Here is a 19,367-nt window from a genome sequence, read left to right on the forward strand (position 1 = left end):
AAGTGGTTTTTTTTTTTTTTTTTAAATATATATATTCTTTGTTTTTCCTCCAAATATATTACAAATTGAACTTGGACACTGCTGCTCGCCTGACTAATGGGTCTTTCAAAGCTTGGCGCCACTAATGTAGCAGCTGTCCTCTTCAGATCTTGTCTTTATATAAACTTTGACCTGGAGGCATTTCTCTTATGACAGTTCTCTTATAGCACTCTTGCTTGTACTTTGGCGTCACTTGACTTTACAGCTGAACATGAGCAACTTGAAAGCGTTGTGCTTCTTGTCTTTGGCTCTCTTCGCTAGCGTAAAGGGAGATGTTCCTCCACCATGTGACAGGTATGGATTATTTTAATATATTTTTATATATACAACTTCTGTGTTTTTTTTTTTTTTTTTTTTTTTTTTGTTTTGTTTTTTTTTGTTTTGTTTTTTTTGGAGGGGGGGGGGGGGTCTTGTGTGTAAGGGGACATGAAAGTCTCCATGATACTACAAGAGATTTGTCATTTCCTGGTCTAGGAAAAGAACTAGAGGAACCTTGGGTCAATCCTAAATCTACAAATTTGATTTAAAATGATGCCAAATTACTGCAATGATTGAAATCCAAACTACTGAAAGGTCTCCGCTTAATGGCTTGCTGCGTTTCATCTGGGCAGTGATGACACGACTACAGACTAGGGCTGCAAACTGTCCCGTTTTAGCCGAAGCGTCCCCTGTAATGAAGAGAGGAAAAAAAAAAAAAAAAAAAAATTGGTTTACATATATTGACTATTACCTGCAATGTTGCATACGGTGCATCTTTACGCTATGCCCAGCTGGTTGTGCATTATACTTCCGGCACGCCAGTGTGTCGCTTATTTGATAGGTTGCCAACTTTTTAACTTGCTACAGAGATGGCTGTTTGACAGGTTTAAAGTGTTGTTGGTTTTTTTGTTTTTTTGTTTTTTTTGTTTTTTTTTTGGGGGGGGGGGGGGTTGCAACCATACTAAGCTGTAGGCCCACCTTTCCCCTCTCCATGATATATTTATATTTTATTGATTTACTGCTTCCCCGCAGGACTTTGATAGCAGCTGAGTGTATTGCTCTAATACAGACATGACCTTCATGATACAGTTAATAATTTACACCCCTTTTATTTCAGTGAAATATACTGCACTGGGCCCATCTTGCGCCAGGTCCAAGAAGCAAAACTGTTTGACGATGATAAGCATTTTGTTGACATGAAGCTGAGGTCGGCTCCTGGTAAGTCGGTCTGGTTTTAAAAGAAATAAAAAAATTCAAGGCTCTGAATCATGTGCTTTCCTGCGTTGCTTCTCTCTCCCTGCAGATGATGTTTTGTCGGCCTTTCGCAATCTTTCAAGCAAGTTTCCAAATACAACCATCCCGCCTGTGAAACTGCAGGAGTTTCTCAATACAAGCTTTGATCAACCAGGGACAGAGTTTGAGTCATGGTCTCCGCTGGACTGGCATGAGAAGTGAGATCCAGTGTTTATGTTTGCTGCTCAGGTTATACTGTGTTTTTAACTGTACCCACATGACATGACTGATTTGCAGGCCAAACTTCCTGAGTGGGATAGCAGATGATAAACTACGCGAGTGGGCAGAAAAGATCCACGGTCTGTGGAAATCTCTTGGCAGAAAGGTGATGAGTAGCAAACTAACACAACTTTAATATCCAACCAACCTTCCTCACAAATTTTATGCTTTTGTTTTATCTGGTTTTTTTGGGTTTTTTTCTGTTTCTTCTTGAGTTTTAGGAAATATTGATGCACTATTTCCTCTAGTTTTGTTTTACTGTTGGATCCACCTCTAACCTAAGCTTCAGTCCAAACATTTTAAATTAAATATGATTTCCCATCCAGATCCATTCTGATGTTAAAGATCACCCAGAGCTCTACTCTCAGATTTACACCCCACATCCCGTTGTTGTGCCAGGGGGGCGCTTCAGGGAGCTCTACTATTGGTGAGTGAACAATGAAGCCTTTCACCAAGCTGTCTGGCAGCTGTGGTAGAGTATCACAAGGTCAGAGAGAAAAGAGATCACAGGAAGTCCCAGGCAGGGGTCTATGCTGATAGCCCACCTATGTGCCATACCCAGAAAGTGATGCGAGTCTCTGTGTCCAACAGGGACTCCTACTGGGTCATCAACGGGCTCCTGCTGTCAGAGATGACAGATACAGCCCATGGAATGATCCAAAACTTCCTCTACCTTGTCAACAGGTAAGCCTTTAAAACTTCTTTCATCATTCAGAGCACTTAAAAACATGTCCACCTCGCTGCAGGTAGTGTACCGTGCAAATTTTCAATAATAAGTCATTTAGTAACCCAAGTTGTGCACTTTGGAAATGGAGGTCTTAGGGGATATTCAAGATTTGTGGAATAAAAGAATTTTTTTCCCTCCTTACCCTCCTACAGATATGGCTTTGTTCCAAATGGTGGGCGGATTTACTATGAAAGGCGCAGTCAGCCTCCATTCCTCACTCTAATGGTGGAGAGCTACTATCAAGCAACCAAGGATAAAGAGTTCCTCAGGTGATATTTAGCCCCAGCTGACGTCCTGCCAGACACATTATCATTCTTTAGCTGCCTTCTGCCTCTTTCAGCATATTAAACATCAGCACCTCCGTACTCGTGCCTCTCTGTGCCTCCGGTGTTTTGTTGTTCCTACCATACTTAATTAGAATGTGACACTTTAAGTTTTGTGTTTAAGGATATTAAGCAATGTGAAAAGTACTGTGAATTAAAAAGCACCTCCTGCTGTCTTTACAATCGGTTTAGAGCGGCTTTACCAGTTCTGGAGGTGGAGTACCAATTCTGGATGGAGAACCGTTCTGTGGGTCTAGAATTAAATGGGAAGCAGCATGTACTGAACCGGTATTATGTAGAGGCGGGCTTGCCCAGGTATGTTTAAAAGAAGTTTACTTGGTATAAATAACAAATGGATATTTAGGTTGTGGGACTGTACTCCATATCCTCAACTACAACAACCATGTCTGTCTTTCTAGGCCTGAATCTTATCTGGACGATCTGGAATTAGCTGAGGGACTCACTGATGGTAATGGCCTATTAGTGTTCATGGGATGTATTGCACTCTGATGGTCATTTTATTCCAGTTGAGAAAGTGGGAAAAGGGATAATATTATATTCCCAGAGACTCGAGGATCATCTGTGCAAAACAAATTTGCTCTGAAAGTACTTGAGTAATGAATATTTAATGTTAAAACCCAACAACTTTACCACACTTAAAAGAGAACCTGTTTGAAGGGAAAATACTGGAGCTATATATTTAAGACTAAGTTACTTTCTCCTCCTTTGACGTGTTTTTTTTTTTTTTTTTTTTTTTTTTTTTTTTAATCGCCAAAGCTTCTGACAAAAGTGCTAGAAAACAAACATGGCTCAACATGAGGCTGCATATTTAACAAATAAGTACCACAGTTTAGATGCTGATTTGTTGTGGCTCTACTAGTGTTTTCTTTTTCTTTCCCTCAGGCAAGAAAGAGCAGCTGTGGATGGATCTGAAAACGGGTGCAGAGTCTGGTTGGGACTTTACTTCCCGCTGGTATATAGCTGATGGCGGCGACAACAGTGGCACCCTGAGAGACACGCGCACCAGTCAGATCCTGCCTGCTGACCTCAACGCTTTGCTGTGCCGCAATGAGAAAACTCTTGCGTCGTTTCATCGGCTGCTCGGTGAGCCTTTTTAACCTTGAAACTAACTTGTGCGTGGCTTTTAGTTCCTAACTGGTGTTACATAACGGTGATGTGTTACTTCCTGACAGGTGATAGTGACTCAGCTGCAGTATACGACCAGGCTGCAGCGAGGAGGCTGGAGGCGATAGAGTCTGTGCTTTGGGATGCTGAGAGGGGAGCCTGGTTTGACTACAACCTGATGACATGCTCCAAAAACTTTGAGTTTTATCCCTCCAACCTGGGACCAATTTGGGCACAGTGCTATTCTCAGCCTGAGATGGGAGAGAAGGCGGTACAGTATCTGAAGGTTGGTTGATATTCTCCTGGAAGAATAGATCATTTTGCCTGTTTTGTTCATCTAAACTAGAAAAGATACACATTTACCTCAAATTAGTTTCCTCAAGAAACTGAAACTATTAGCCCTTGAATAATTTTGTTGTGGTTATCAAAGAACTAACATATAAAAGCAGAAAGAGATGACCCCATCATGCCATTTGTGTGAAAGACCCCTTTAAAATATATTTATCCCATTACATTTGTAAAAATGTCAACCAGATGTCCAACATGACTAGTCCCCTCCTCTGATGGCAAACTGAGCATTTAAATACTCGGCTCATGAGCTTTTTGACAGTCGCTGAGGGAGCAGAGACATTTAGATTTTTAGCCATGAACTCTTTTCAGAAGCCAACTTCCAGCAGGATGTAACGTGCTTTTATAAATCATGCTAAGCCACACCAGCAGATGGCACAAACGCACTACAGAGCTTTCATCTATGCACACTCTTGCTTTGTAATGTCTGTGCAGGGGAGTGGAGCTCTCCAGTTTCCCAATGGAGTTCCAACATCACTGAAAGAGTCTGGGCAGCAGTGGGACTATCCTAATGCGTGGCCACCTCTGCAGCACATGCTTATCGATGGTAGGTACCATGAACTTTTTCCTGCCAACCCACAGTGATGATTCAGCACTTAACAGAACATCCTGTTCTATTGTCAGTGGGTAATTCTTTCTTAAAATGAACAGCAAATTCTAAACATAGGCTCAGCTCTGCACAGTGGATTTCTACAATACAGTTTCTAGGACTATTGATTATCTGTAACCGATAAAACATTCTCATCAGGTCTGCTCAGCGGCTCATCTGTAGCTTTGGATTATAAGTGTCCTCAGCTGATTTAGGCAATTTTCAGTAAACAGTTGAACACATGGCAAAGGTGCGCCATCCAAATGGTCCAATTAGACCTGGAGGATGACCTTGGAAAGTGTGCAAACTGCAGTATAGGGTGGCTTGGGTTTTTTTTCCTGTGTTTTGGGGGGGGGGGATGGGGAGGAAGACACATTGTGCTAAAAGTGGTTAAAAATGATTCATGTCATTAGAGGTGTCTGTGCTGTTAAAATCATCCAAGCTAGAGGTCTGAGTCATCCTTAGTTTTACCGTCTTCTTGCTCAAAGCCATAACCAATAACCTTCCATACCACACTGAAGCGAGATGGCTGAACTGAGAAGCCGAGCCGTCCTGACCCGTGTCTGATTTATGATAGCGGTGTTTCTTTGTGAAGACTAAATATGGAAAAACTGAGATCTGTTGTTAAAATTACACCTATTTTTCTTAAGACCAGTTTCATAATGTACTAGTATTTTTTTAGATGAGGAGAAAAAAATTGAGATGTTTGGGTTTTTTTTTTTTTTTTATGACTTATTATGCAGTGGCTTTAGTGATCTAGCCTCCTTGAGATCAAATGGTGTTGGTCATAGAAATAATAATGGCTGCTTGTAGCCTGTTGACTAAATTCAGTGCAATAAACGTTTGGTTATAATTGAGTGTTTTTATGCACATCAGACACGGTGTGCAAAATGTCCTTCCTTTGGGTCTCTGTCATTCATATATGTATTTATGTGTATATATACACGTCTTCATCACCTGAAATGCTTGCTTGGCAGCATTGAAATCAGGCGTCTGATGGGACCGGTAAAGATAGCTGCACTACTGGGTCATAAACCTTTCCTTGGTTTGTCTACTCCCTTTAATTGTTGGCATTACTGTTGAATTACCTCAGTGCATTAATTAAACAAAAACAAAGCCATGTATAACCAATCATCAAGGGGGATAATGGTATAAAAGTGACACTGTATTTTACTTTTCCCTGCTAATTCTAGTAAAAATCCCACCTGAGATGCAAACAATGTCCAAAAGATGGTACTAAAGTCAACACATCCCATGTGGCTTAATCAGAAAAAGGCTCATTTAGAAGTGAGGCCTGATTCATAGTATCTAATCTGAATCTGCTGTTCACCTCCAGAATATTAGTGTGCATGTAAATGTAGCTATCGTTTAATTCCACATTAGCTGGCAACATAAAGATGAAACATAACAAACATTTAACAGATTTCTGCTTTGAGCAGCTTAAACAGTTTTTAAATGTTTTAAAAACCCAGGTTTTTCCAAGCTACCTTCAGAGGATGCTAAAAAACTCGCATTCGATTTGGCCCAGCGCTGGATCAAGACAAACTGGCTGGCATACATTAAGTATGAAGCCATGTTTGAAAAAGTGAGTTTTTGAAGGCTTCAGCACTTTGGAGCTCATGTTGCAGTGTGATAACACAGCTGACTCAGAATGTGCAATTTTCTTCCTCCTGACAGTACGATGTGAACGGAGATGGAAAACCTGGTGGTGGAGGAGAATATGAAGTTCAGGTATTTCCCTTTCATGTGTTGACAGTGTAAAACTAATGTGCTTATAGTCACGCAAGTCTTTCTAATTCCATGCAAAGCCCTGAAAATTCCTCTTCTCTCCTGTTTAACTTGAACACATTTACATGCTCATGCACACACTCTCACTCCTCCTCTTCTTTGTAACATTGTTTTGATAGAAAATCGTTGTCATCCAGTTTTACTTTAGTTTATGAGATGGGAATACTAAGAAAACCAATGGTTGCATTTCCTGTATTTCCTGTACTTTGCTGGTTTAGTGAACATATAAATACCCCTTATGCTGTGCTGTGTTGCCCTGTTCTGCAGCTGGGGTTTGGTTGGACCAATGGCGTGGCGCTGCAGCTCCTAGACCAATATGGGGCGACTCTCACCTCAGGAGGGAGACGTGTCTGTTCTGGCCTCCTGCTGCCCCTGGTCATCTTAGCTGGGTTCATGCTTCAGTGAGTCAGAGGTGTCAGAAGGACCCGTTGGATTTTTATTATTCCTGGTTTCACCCCTGCTACTGACAGACTTTAAACGCAAATTGACAATGAGACTTAAGCGCATATTGCACGCCTTCTAGACATTTTACAATCCTGATACCTTGCAAGGAACCAGCTATGATTTATTGTAACTAAGGATTACATTGCTGAATATTTTAGTATGTAACCTCAGAGCTAAGTGATGCATGGTGTTATCAGAAGCCGCAGAACATTTTGGCATTTCTGGCCTCTCTCCAGCGATGCAGGCTGTTGCTCGCTGCTGCTTAGATTACAACATTAACTTGTTCTAGATATTGAACTGACATTACAAACTGCTTTTTCACCTAATTCAGTTATAGAGTTTATTGCTGTACTGTAGCTCAACTCCCACAGAGCCCCTTTATTTGCATGTAAACTGAAGTTGGAATGGAAATGAGTCCATGTGAGAAATAAAATGTAGTCTGCTTGCACTAAATATTTTTAAACCATCACAATGCTTTAATTCATTTTTTTTTTTTTTTTTACAAGGCACCCGATAAATGTTAGATGACAGTTTTAATATATGAAATTATAAATGCATGATTGGAGGGCTAAATGTTGGGTTTTTTGTTTTAATAGAGGTGTTATTAAAGTGTGGGGGAATACATTTTCCTACACATCTACCAGCTGTGCATTAGAAAAATAACTGAATGTTAGAATGACCTTTGCTCCTTTTTGAATATGCACAGTAAAAGTGAATATGCCAACAAAGCAAGACAACAAAACAGAAAGCAGTGGAATTACATACATGCATTGTATTCAGTGCATCCCTGGTGCATTTAAAAGGCTATTTAAATCCACCATGGGAACACGAGAATGCATCGCTAACAATGCGAGCTACTATTTAGAGAACTAATTAAATGTCCCTTGCAGTGGGGAAAAAACCCAATGGTCTGTTAATTGTTTGTTTAATATGACAATCTAAAAGAATGCAACTTTCCTTTGTTTTCTGAACTGTTTTGCTGTATTTTGCCAGAAGAACCACAGTACTGTTAAATATTTTACATTAAAATCATTTAGTCATCATGGGTTATGAGGCTTTAAACTTGGCCTCGTTTAGACAATAAAAAAAATCTTAAACCCTGCAGAGGCATTGTACTCTGCTGAATATAACTTCAAACAAAAACTGTCAATAATTGAAGAAGAAACAAAGACAAATCAACACTTTTTTTCCCCTAGGTCTGATTGTACAAAGGAACGCTTTCTGTTTTTGCCATTTATGCCTACATCTATGGTGACATCCTGGTCAAGCATGAAATTAAGTCTATATAGATATTCAAATGGTTGTCAAAAAAGTAATGAGAAATTTGCCTTTTTAAAGAAGAAATTGCATCCTCCTCTGGTGTGAAGATGTGAGCCCTAAGCAGGGATTTCACTGCATCCCTCTCTTTAGCATGAGTGAACACAACAGATTGACTGCAATTTAAATAGTCAAAAGGCCAATAGGTGCAGTAGTCCGTGCAACCCCAAAGATCACACTGTAGTAATGTCCTATTGTGGGTCTCAATCTACAAGGCATATAGCTGGCAGCTTCTTTTTTTATTTTATTTTTTATATATATATAACTCATACAGTGGCAGCCATGTGTGCTGTGTTTAGAGATGTTTAAGCAGCAGGCAGCAGTCATTGTGTTTTCAGCCCTTGCTGACAGCAGTAACTCAAGTAGAACCTGCTCTATTTGATAACTCCCACATTATCATGCTGTTTTAGCAGAAATGGGTTGTGCTCAGTTAATGAGATCGAGCTCTAAAGTGTGAAAGAAGTCGTCCGGCAGTTAAGCGGCAATGAGGTGACAAGGCGGTGCGTTTGTGTGCACACAAGCATGTGCATTTAATTACAAGTACCTGAGGACATTATTTTAAGAAGCCCACTCGTTGGGTGGTGCATGAATTGTAAAGTACTGGTGACAACTGCATTACATGTTGTTTTGGAAGCAAAGGTCAGAGTGTCTTCTTGTCAGCAGTCATCCAGTAACAACCCCTGTGTACAAAAGCAGCATACTAACTTTGCTTAAAGTTCACATTTTTCTATTATTTTTTTATCAATCTGATACATTTTTGTGACGTTTTACCTGATGCAGAAAAGGTGCACTTAAAGCCATGTGATGGATTTGGGGATTTTTTTTTATTTTATTTTAAATTCCATATGTAATCCCATTAATCTTCTCTACTGTATGCACCTCTGGCCTTGGATATGTTAATAGTACTAGTGGCACAGAAGCAGCCCCCGATTTCCATAATGAGAATAAGATGCAGGGTGATATGCAAAAATGTGTGAAATCTTATCAAATGGCAGCGAAGGTGGGGGGATAAAATAGGTAGGCATGGCAGACAATAGAGGTAGATGTGTCTGCGTGGCTTTGAATGGAAGCCCGTGCTTCAGCGCTGCCTCCTGGCTCAGCTTTCACTAGCCTCTACAGCACACATCACAGACTGCACGTTATCCACTGAGTCCTCATGGTGCCACTCTGTGCTGCAGAACCCTGCTTTGCTCTGCCAGGATAATCCCCACCCTACCTGCTTACATCCCTGCAATCTGTGAAGACCCACAGTGGAGATGTGCTGGGAGGGAGGCTGTCTGTCCTCTGATGGTGAATCAAAGAGCCAGACGTGGTTCCTTGGCCACCACTGACTCCTATTCAACATGCTCTAATCAATTACTAATTTGAAGGATCACGCCTGTCTTTCTGTGTAATATTACCTTAATTATGACTGCGGCCTCCACAAGAAATGTTGTCTCCAGCTTGGTAACTAAACTGTTTATAGAGGAAAGCAACTCCTTGACCTCTAAACTGGAAAGATTGGCTAACTTGGAGGCATTATACAGATAGAGAAGGGACAGCTTAGTAATATTGATTCGGTACTGTCCGGCTATCTTGACTTTTTATAATCAATAACTCTTGAAGAATCGTTTCTATAGAATTTCTCCTGCATGAGATTTTAGAATTCAGTCTATCAGTCGAAGAGCTTCTAGTGGGAGACTTTAACGTCTTGGCTCATCTGCAGCGCTGAATCTAGTGAGGAATTTTTCAACAAGTGAGAGCTCAAAATAATTTGACCTTCCTTGTGAATTCCATAAATTTTAATAAAAGGCTTCTTGTTGGCTCTCTCAGACATTTGTTGTTAGTGCAGCTGCAGATATATTCTGGTTTACTTACAACCGGTTATGTTTACGGCCACATCTAGAATTACAGCCAACTGGCCAACATTTTATAGGCTGTTTAAAAACTTTATTTTAAAGTGTCGAATTAATATCCAAATATCTAAACTAAATATGCACAAATAACTTATTGGTATAAAAAAAATATTCAGCATGTCTCCAGTGTTGTGTGGGTGTGGTTAGAATGAATTTAATCAGCAAAGCTGGCAACACAAGCAAACAGCTCCAATATCTGTCACTGCATGTTGATCCAGATGTAGCTAAAGAGATGGACGTACAGAAGCATGTAACTGAGTTTTGCATATTTAAAATGGGTAAGAAAATCCTGCTTGGATTTAAAGAAAAGTCAGTAAAAAAAAATCTTATGAATTTGGAAAATTTGGTTATAAAATAGAACTGTACACAAACAGATTTTTGATAAATTCGTGGAAGGACTCGGTGAACTCTTAAAGCACAGCTTGTGTTTGTGCTTTAACTGCTTCTTTTTTCCAGTAACTTTCTAGACATCTCAGAAGGATAAATGCATTTCTTTTCTGTTGGATACCCCCTCCCTCCCTCCTTCTCTCCTATCCAAAACACTTAGGACCTTTGTCCCAATGTGCCACTGTGAGGTAGTAGAGCTCTTTGCTGTAGTGGATGCCTTGTTTACTCAGCTATGCCCTTTGATTCTGGTAGCCATACAATCAATATGGACCCCACAAAAGCCTCTCAGTATTTGTAGAGTGGCACAGAGTCCTTACCTCCTAACTGACCATTTTTACCCGGAACTTATAGTAGGAAAAAAATATCTAATCCCACACTCCATAAGCATATAGAATCTTTTTCCATCATGCTCATTTTTCCATCACCCAGCTGAGTGAGGTGTCAGTATGATTACTGGCTCAGATCAATAGTCTGCTGTTGTTGAGGACTTGAATTGTTCGATTTGGACTGCATGCTCTTCACTCTGAGAGGGAGACGCTTTTGTTTTGATGGAGTTGAGAGTGATCGTGCATTTTGTACGTGGTAAGGGTGTAAGGTCATCACATTTCTGCTTTCAGAATACTTTCACCCGGAGATGAAAGCAGTGTTGCGCTAACTGGGGCTGCGTGACTGCAGAAGGTACTGTGTGACAACACAAGCTGAGTCTTTTTTTGTACACAGTGGGTTTGACTGCATGGTAGCGCCATCGCGGGATGCAAACGAGTCAGTCAAACAGCCAAGCAGGGGAGCCATTCCTGGAGAGGGGGGTGAGCCAGAATCAGGAGGGAATGGAAATCAAGGGAGTGAAAGAGAGCACATGAGGAGCTCTGCTTATTACAGCTGCACAGATGGTGCAGCAGATGAGATGGGAGGGATAGATGGATAGATGAGGAATGAAAGGGAGAAATGGCAGCAAAGCACGTGCTTGACAGTGTACATAAGGAGCTCTCAATTGGAAGACTTCCAAGGGAAATACTTAAATATTTATTGTGCTGTGGCCAGTTGGAAACTTTCTTTCTACCTCCAATTCGTCAGCAAGAAAAATGGCTGAGGAAACGCCGGTGAAATATTAATTTCATTGCAGAGAGGCACAGCACTAAAGGTAGAAGGTATAGAGTGGCATACGGTGTAACATCCTGAGGGGGAGGGGGATGCCAGGGTTCAAACTCCACAGACGAGGAAGGGTCGAAGTAGTGCGGACACATGGGCAGTGGAGGAAGAGAAGGAAGGAAATTAAATTATTGGGAGGAGGATTTAGTGAAGCCCATGAGTCTGCAACTGCAGGGGAGAAATATTTGAATAGCCCAGATTTTGTGCTTTGCAAGCTATTATTCCACACACAGTCAATATTCACCCTGTCTGTCTCCCAGAGATAAATGCCAAAGTAATAAGAGCAAAAAGACATTTCACACGTGTATTTAAAAAGACGTATTAAACCAGCAATAAAGCTTCACGCTACTCTACTTTCCCGTTTTTGATTGATTTTATACATTGAAATTTAGACCGAGCACAGTCTGGATAAGTATTATTAAAGCCGATTTGATTCTAAATTATATGTCAATCAGCAATGAAAAATGATAAGTAATTGTGCTTCTTTTAAAGCATATACAGTATGGGTTTCATTAATCAGAGAATGCTCACAATTCATGATCTCAGCTCAGTGGAAGTGGAGGAAAAACTGAGCTTCTGGCACCTGCTGTGTTACTTCCGATTCCCTTATTTTTTTCTTAGCAAGTGTTCCTTCAGCATACATATGCTCACTGAAGTATTACTGAACGTATATCTGGTATATAGCACTTACAAGCATGCATAAATTCACAGTAGACACTCTGCTGCCAGTAATTAAACTACGAACATGACACTTCCAAATGCATTTGTGTGGCAAAATTAGAATACTACATGTATATTTTAAGCACAAAGTATGCTATGATTATTGAGGTGAACTGGTCCTCCTTACAAAAATATCAACAAAACTTGCAAAGCCCACTGCACCTGAGCTACCAGTTAGACATTATCATCAGGGTTTAAGCAGTAGTTTTTCTTCAATTGCCTGTTATTAATTATCACATGCAGTTGAGTTATTATCAAAGCCCTTGCTAATAGAAGTGAAACCACTGTACAGTTTATAACAAATTACCACCAAAATGGCTTAATTAAAGTAAGATGCACCTTCATAAGACTTGCACATCCTGGGAAATCATTTGAACACTAATGCACACTTCATAAATTTACCAAATGAAGAGGTTTATTATTAAACTATATAACATATGGGTTATTAGATGAGATATTCCCCCTCAGTGCTCCAGGCAATTTTTTTTGACCATTTTGTGTCAAGTTCTTTATGTGGAATTGATGCTCTTAAATGGGAAAACAAAAGGACTCACTGTTTCTCTTAGGGAATGACATTAATGTATTTCTTTTAAAAGCATAAGCATCTGTGAGATGCTGCTGTAGCTCACCTGGTTGAGCACGTGACCTACAGGTCACAGCGGGAGTCCGAGTCTGCACTCTGCCCCTGACCATTTGACTATACTCTAAAATAAATAAGCATTAAACATACAGCAGCAGACATAAGATTTAGGGCTTGATGATAGTCAGGGATAGATTATACTTAATTAATGCATTGTTGTTCCATTTTAGCGGTCTGCAGTGATAGTCTGGATCCTTTTAAAACGTTTGAACTGAGATGTTTAGATTCAGTAAATAAAGTTGATAGAACAGCAAATACTTCAAATTTGCAGCTGAATTTTGAAGAGAGACAGTTTTGACTGACTGATTGATGTTTACACTTTCAAGCTACAACCTGAAAATAACATTCGGTTGAAATTAATTCATCTGAAATCATGCTGACAATGTTGATTAAACATGTCAATTTACACCATGAATAATAGTAATCTTCACATTCTGACACAGCGTATGTTCAAATCTAGTTTCTACAGGTCCTGACTCACAACTAAGTAATTCATTTTTATGGGGCAGCAGCACGGTGGCAAGGTGGTTAGCACTGTTGCCGCACAGCAAGAAGGTCCTGAGTTCAATTCCACCATCAGGCCGGGGTCTTTCTGTGTGGAGTTTGCATGTTCTCCCCGTGTTTGCGTGGGTTCTCTCCGGGTACTCCGGCTTCCTCCCACCGTCCAAAGACATGCAGCTTGTGGGGATAGGTTAATTGGATAATCCAAATTGCCACTAGGTGTGAATGTGCGAGTGAATGTGAGTGCGAATGGTTGTCTGTCCTTGTGTGTTAGCCCTGCGACAGACTGGCAACCTGTCCAGGGTGTACCCCGCCTCTCGCCCTATGACAGCTGGGATAGGCTCCAGCGCCCCCCGCGACCCTGAAAAAGGATAAGCGGAAGCGAATGGATGGATGGATGAAACGTATATTATTTCTACGTTACATAAAAACAGTTTCTTGAAGATTGTGAAATTCAGATAATGGGATCAGAGGTTCTGCCAGGTTCTCCCAAACATGGCCGTTACTATTCACCTAATTGATGACTGACTTTTCACTTGGAAGTTCTCTAATCTGGAACTTCATCATTGATAATAACAATAGTATACCATTAATTGGCCTTCCATTCAATTTATGTTGTAGGAAGGAGCCTCCTTCTCACTTTCATCACTTACAAAAAAACTGAAAATTTCCCAAAAGCTGGAGTAGGGTGAGATGCACCATCAACACACTACGGAACCCAGAACTAAAGTTTTTATAGTCTGTTGAACTGAAAAAGTGAGCCTTTAATGAGACAACAGTGGATAACAACAGCAGGAAGAGTGGAAAAGGAAGAAAAAAAACAAGTGTCAGAACAAATTCAGAAACTCAGCATGCCTTCCTGTGCAGCAGCAAGTATTTTGTCGCTGATAAGTCAAATATGCAAATGTCAGTTTTAGGTTACTATGTGTTTTTGGAAGTCAAATGGAACCATTTTGAAAGTATGAAGCTTGTGCCAAAGTTGAATACGGATTATTAAGAAAGCTGTAAGTTTGCAGTCACATGCACTGAAGGAATATTCATTTTAAAACATGCAGAAAAATACTAAAAACACAATCGTGTGTGTGTAGAATTTCCTATTAAATTAAAACTCATGTGCGAGTGTGGTGTGGGATAACTGAAATGACCCTTTGGTGACCTAAGACGATCCTCGTAGTGGTGGTGTTCTTTTCACGAGGGTCGGATGGACCCAGAGCAAAACCTCCTGAGAGGCATGCTGAGCAGCTCCTGGAGCTCAATTCCACTTTGGCTCATTATGAGCACAGGAGGTGGTGGATGTGAGTCACAGAACTGCAGCGTAGATCTGTCAGAGAAAAATCGAGCTGGTTGACAGCAGGTTTGACAAAATCTCATTGGTTGAGAGTAAATAGCAGGAACGGCGAGAGCAAACAGGACCAATTATTTGCATAGATTTTTATGTCTAAACATGCAAATCAAAAGTGGTCCTTCTGATTTAGTCTGGATTGCTACCATCTGATTTATGATTCCAACACATATGAGCATACAGCATACCTGTGTACACATCCCTTATTTTTTGTCTTAGGCTGCACATTGTAATACCCGTTCCAGTCGTGTTAATCAGTATGCAGTTGCTCCTGTCTTTCTATTGTACCTGTTTATGAACAAACTAGATATCTGTAGTCGAGTGCAAGCTGTGTCATCCTGTGATTAACATGCACACATTGGCAAATTCTGTATTTGATGATGAAGCTAATTCATTCTCTCTGCATAAACAAAACAAAGGAGGCTCTTTCTGCCACTCTCTCCCTTTCCTATCCCCTTATTAGGAATGTGCACCATCTGAATATTCACGAAGGTCAGGTCAAGACCATATTTGTCCACTGGAGACCTGTTACGTCCCATTGGAAAGGAATAATAAAAAGAAACCAATTTCCTCTTTTGTCAAAGCCGTGTGAACCATGTAATCAGCAAATCCTTCCAGAACAGCCTTCAGGAGGGAAAGAAAAGAGGATTTCATTTTAAGGAAATATTGGAGCTTCACAGCTTTTATTGTGTTTGACTGTCATCTATTCTAAATGGAAAATTTGCTGGGTCTTATGATATATTATACCCCAGCGTGCCATTCACTGCTGCATCTTGGTGATTTTTTTTTTTTCTCTTTTTGTCTTGTCCACAAGGAAATAGCCCTCGGTTCATTTCATCTACTTTAATATCTGATATGCAGATGCAGATTTAGAAAAAAAGCTATTTTCTTATCAGATGTCATCTTGTCAAATTAAAAAGTCAGCAGAAAGGAGGTGAGCAAATGACTTTTTAATAATTAATAGCATGCGATGGCAAAGATTCTGTGTTAGTGTTTGAGGCAAGTACTTCTCGGTGGGTGTGGGCTCGAGAATCGGTGCAAACGTTGTCCCAGGTGTTGTTCTACCAGATGGGCTTAGGATGCAATGATAATATATTCCCCAAGCGTTGGCTCTGCCTTTGAAAAATGCTGGTGCTGGGAGAAGATGGCCTTATGCTGTTTGAAAGGCAAGCCGCAGGGGGGACAGATGCTCTGATATTCCAGCAGGAGTGTAGCTGCGGGGCCTCATGGTTGTTCTCTGCCTAGCAGGGGGAAGATCGTTTGAGTCACGCCTACGCTGCTCAGCGGGAGAAGCCGGGGAAAATGGCAGGCGGTGAGCAGTGGCATGCTTCTCGGGTCACGTTGCTGAATTTACCAATGAGAGCAAAACGGGAAGAACTGATCACAGCCTGTACTACGTAATTCAGACAATGTTAGGGAGGGTGTGTGTGTTGCTCAGTACTTTCAAATGTACAATAAACGCAAATGGTTTTTGGCTTTTGACACTTCAAAACAACAACAAAGTAATTAGTTTCATTAGAGGCCAGTTAGATCTGAGGAGACATGAAGAGGCGGAGTGGAAACTCAAGCCTATTAATTAGTTTACCACTGCTGACACTGTGAATCTCTTAATTGCTTAACAAAGTAAAATTCTCAGTGGAATAGATATTCTCAGTAGTTCATATTTTACTAAAGCACACAAGTCCAACCTGGGAAAACCGCCCATCCAGAGTGAGCTTTTCCCTCGCATCACATAATTATACAGAGTTCAAAGTCTCGTTTCTTGTAATAGTTTCACAATATTGGTCCCAGTTCATCTCTTTTGAAGTATCAAGTTTAATTTCCATTATGTTACAATAAATGAGCCAGGATTTGAAAAGTGAAGGAAAAATGTTCAAGTGTGTCTATGACTAGCATCAGATCAGTGCACGCAAATTGAATCCGCTGACGGATTTTCAGAATCAGCTGTCGCTAATCAAGTTAGACAGCTTCTCGGGGCCTGTAAATCTCAGTCTCGGGGAAAACGGACCGATTGTGGTTATGGAACTGCACGCTGCCGCTTGGGCAGAAGACGAGCCACTGTGAGAGAGACCATTTTTTTGAGACAGCACCTAAATACAGGTTGTCAACAGAATAATGTGAGTGTCTTAGAAATGGGCACCAAGGTGAGCTGTTAGGTTGAACGCCAATTAGCAAAATGTATTAGCTACAGAAAAAGTGTGACAGGGGCAGTCAGGACAGTTTCTTTTTTTTTTTATGCATATTGGAAGGACTGCATTACAACTTGTTGATTCTTGGCAGTGTTTAGCTTTAGAAGCAGGTTGGTCTTGGGAGGCATTAAACTGGTGCATATTTGTGCAGATGGGACACATGTGGATTCAGGATTTGTGTTCATATTGTCTGCTGTGTATGAAGCAGAAATCTCCAGTGTTGAAAAATTAAGGGACGTAACAGCTGTGCTGATATATGTAGCTGCTGACTGTCTGCTTGGCTTCACCTCGGCTGATTTGAGTCATTAAAATTTACTTTTTAGAGCATTTATTGAATTAAACTCCACGCCGATAACTGGTCCAAGAAGTCTGTGCTTCAGTTTTGATGAATTCAAAGTAAAAAAAAAAAAACCAAAACAAGTACGTAAAAATTGTCAGCCTTTGACATGACAGTCAAAACTGAGCTCAGGTGCATCCCGTTTCCACTGATCATCTGTCAGATGGTTGTACAACTTTATTGGAGTCCAAGCAGGGCAAATTCTGAGCATGAGCCTCCTGTCCATGTTTCAGCACCAACACTGGTCTATGAACAGTGAAGAGCAACAACTAAAGTTTAGGTGTGCGAGTTTCCAGAGGCGCACACACACCTGTCAGTAAGAATTTATAAATGAGACAACAATGAATGTTTCCTAATCCTGATCTATCAAAATGCTAACAGGAGCTGAAGTTGTTGTTTCCTGCTTCTAGCTGTTTCAGTTTATTGCACTGCAACTTCATAGGATCCATGTATGATTCACAACTTTGATACAAAGAGGATCAGTCAGGAACAGGAATCCAAAATCAACTGAAACTGAGTTAAAAAACGAAAATATTAGTAAACAGAAGGTAGAACAATGTTTATTTCACTATTAGAAAAGATTAGTCTGTATGTGTAATGATTACTGTATCATTATAGTTCACATGCATCATGCATGCAAACTATCATCTGTTGTGACCTTGTTACTGTTTAAATAAAGTTGCCATAACTAGCATTGCACTATAAATGCACTGCCAAAGCACCAGAGTATAAAATACACAGTGATTAATATAAATAACTAAAATGGGTATATATTATTTGTACACAGTATTTAGATGCATCATATGTAGTTGTTTGCTAAAAACGGCAGCAATGACTACATGCAAATGTGATTTTTGTGAACAACACAGACTATAGAGTACTGATAATTAACAAATTACTTGGAGCTTTACACAAATATTTCCCCCCTCTTAAATATATATGACACCTCTGGGCTACTCAAAATCTGCGGACGGTACACTGTCTATCCACGCATCATTAAAGCCAAACTCAAATTGCATCAAAGAACATGGGTACTGACAAGTTGGGATTTACAGATATTGCTCCCATGGTGGGATTGTTTCTAATGGGGATTTAGGGCTCGAATGATCTCTTACATTGACTGACAATGGAGACTGAAGGCAAAACATTTCCCCAAACCATCTGCAGCATATTCTAAATCCTCTTCAAGTGGGCAGAGCACTCAGTTCAAGGTGAAAGTCAGGCGATTACACTCGCACCCGTTTGGTTTCCAGGAGAAAATAGAGGCAGCTCTTAGAGAAGACACGTCCCCGTATTGTTCCTTTCTGGCCTCGCTGAATTGCGAAGAGGCCTTGGATGCAGCTACTGAGTTTATCACTCTTAATGAGAGACTCTGCAGTAGGCCACACTCCATTACACATGGGCCAGATGATAAATTACATCGCCTTCCATGACTCCATGACCCCAAGGGATGTTTAATTAATCAGTGGCTGGACATGGCCACCATTAGTCGAAGGAACAGCAGCCAGGGCTGCCCTGGACACATTCTCACTCCCACACATCGTTATTTGGCTATCTTTTCAGCTACCTCACTTTCAAGCCAGGTGTGAATGTACAGAATCCGAAGAGAGAAAGAAAGAGGGACACAACCTCAAGGGGGTTTATAGCAAGACTAACTGCTACCCAAATGTGAAACAAGCTCAGCTTTTAATCAGGTTAGAATATGAATAAGTGAGTGTCACAGATTAGCAGGGAGGAGGAGGGGGTGCAGAGAAAGTGTTGCTACACAGGTAGAGCAGCTGCTCCCTGAGTGGGATCCAGAGAGCCCCATGAGGGATCCTGGAGGGGAATCCAGGAGGTTTCTGGCTAAATTAGGAATTAAATTCGATTCACTGGAAATCATCCCAATTAGAGCAAAATGTATTAGACTATTCTAATGCGGTTTCATTATCACGCCTGTTATTTCCCCATTAATGGTGATGACAGTAATTTAGTGGTAAAGTAACAACACACTTACAGATATGTAGCCAACAGTGA

At 40.6% G+C, this 19,367-nt stretch overlaps 1 protein-coding gene across 1 annotated transcript; it reads left to right on the forward strand.

The window, feature by feature from the left end:
* Nucleotides 1-67: 67 nt before the first annotated feature.
* On the forward strand, nt 68-7,327 carry treh (trehalase (brush-border membrane glycoprotein)). The gene is made up of 15 exons (XM_084951501.1): nt 68-333; nt 1,136-1,236; nt 1,322-1,469; nt 1,549-1,636; nt 1,857-1,957; nt 2,122-2,214; nt 2,410-2,526; nt 2,773-2,895; nt 3,000-3,049; nt 3,484-3,684; nt 3,774-3,991; nt 4,489-4,600; nt 6,115-6,227; nt 6,320-6,373; nt 6,698-7,327. Exons 1-15 carry the CDS (start codon nt 251-253, stop codon nt 6,833-6,835), a joined length of 1,740 nt encoding a protein of 579 aa, XP_084807627.1. The 5' UTR covers nt 68-250; the 3' UTR covers nt 6,836-7,327.
* The last annotated feature ends 12,040 nt before the right edge of the window (nt 7,328-19,367 follow it).

This window comes from Perissodus microlepis, chromosome 14, assembly GCF_051167445.1.
Source record: "Perissodus microlepis isolate ML-2025 ecotype Zambia chromosome 14, ASM5116744v1, whole genome shotgun sequence".
Classification (NCBI taxonomy): Eukaryota; Metazoa; Chordata; class Actinopteri; order Cichliformes; family Cichlidae; genus Perissodus; species Perissodus microlepis.

What these genes read in the sequence shown, in the direction of transcription:
- treh (XM_084951501.1), top strand. Translation starts at nt 251, where the DNA reads ATGAGCAACTTGAAAGCGTTGTGCTTCTTGTCTTTGGCTCTCTTCGCT. An exon ending in TTCCTCTACCTTGTCAACAG is followed by an intron (nt 2,215 to 2,409) that starts GTAAGCCTTTAA and finishes ACCCTCCTACAG; the next exon opens with ATATGGCTTTGTTCCAAATG. An exon ending in AGCTGAGGGACTCACTGATG is followed by an intron (nt 3,050 to 3,483) that starts GTAATGGCCTAT and finishes TCTTTCCCTCAG; the next exon opens with GCAAGAAAGAGCAGCTGTGG.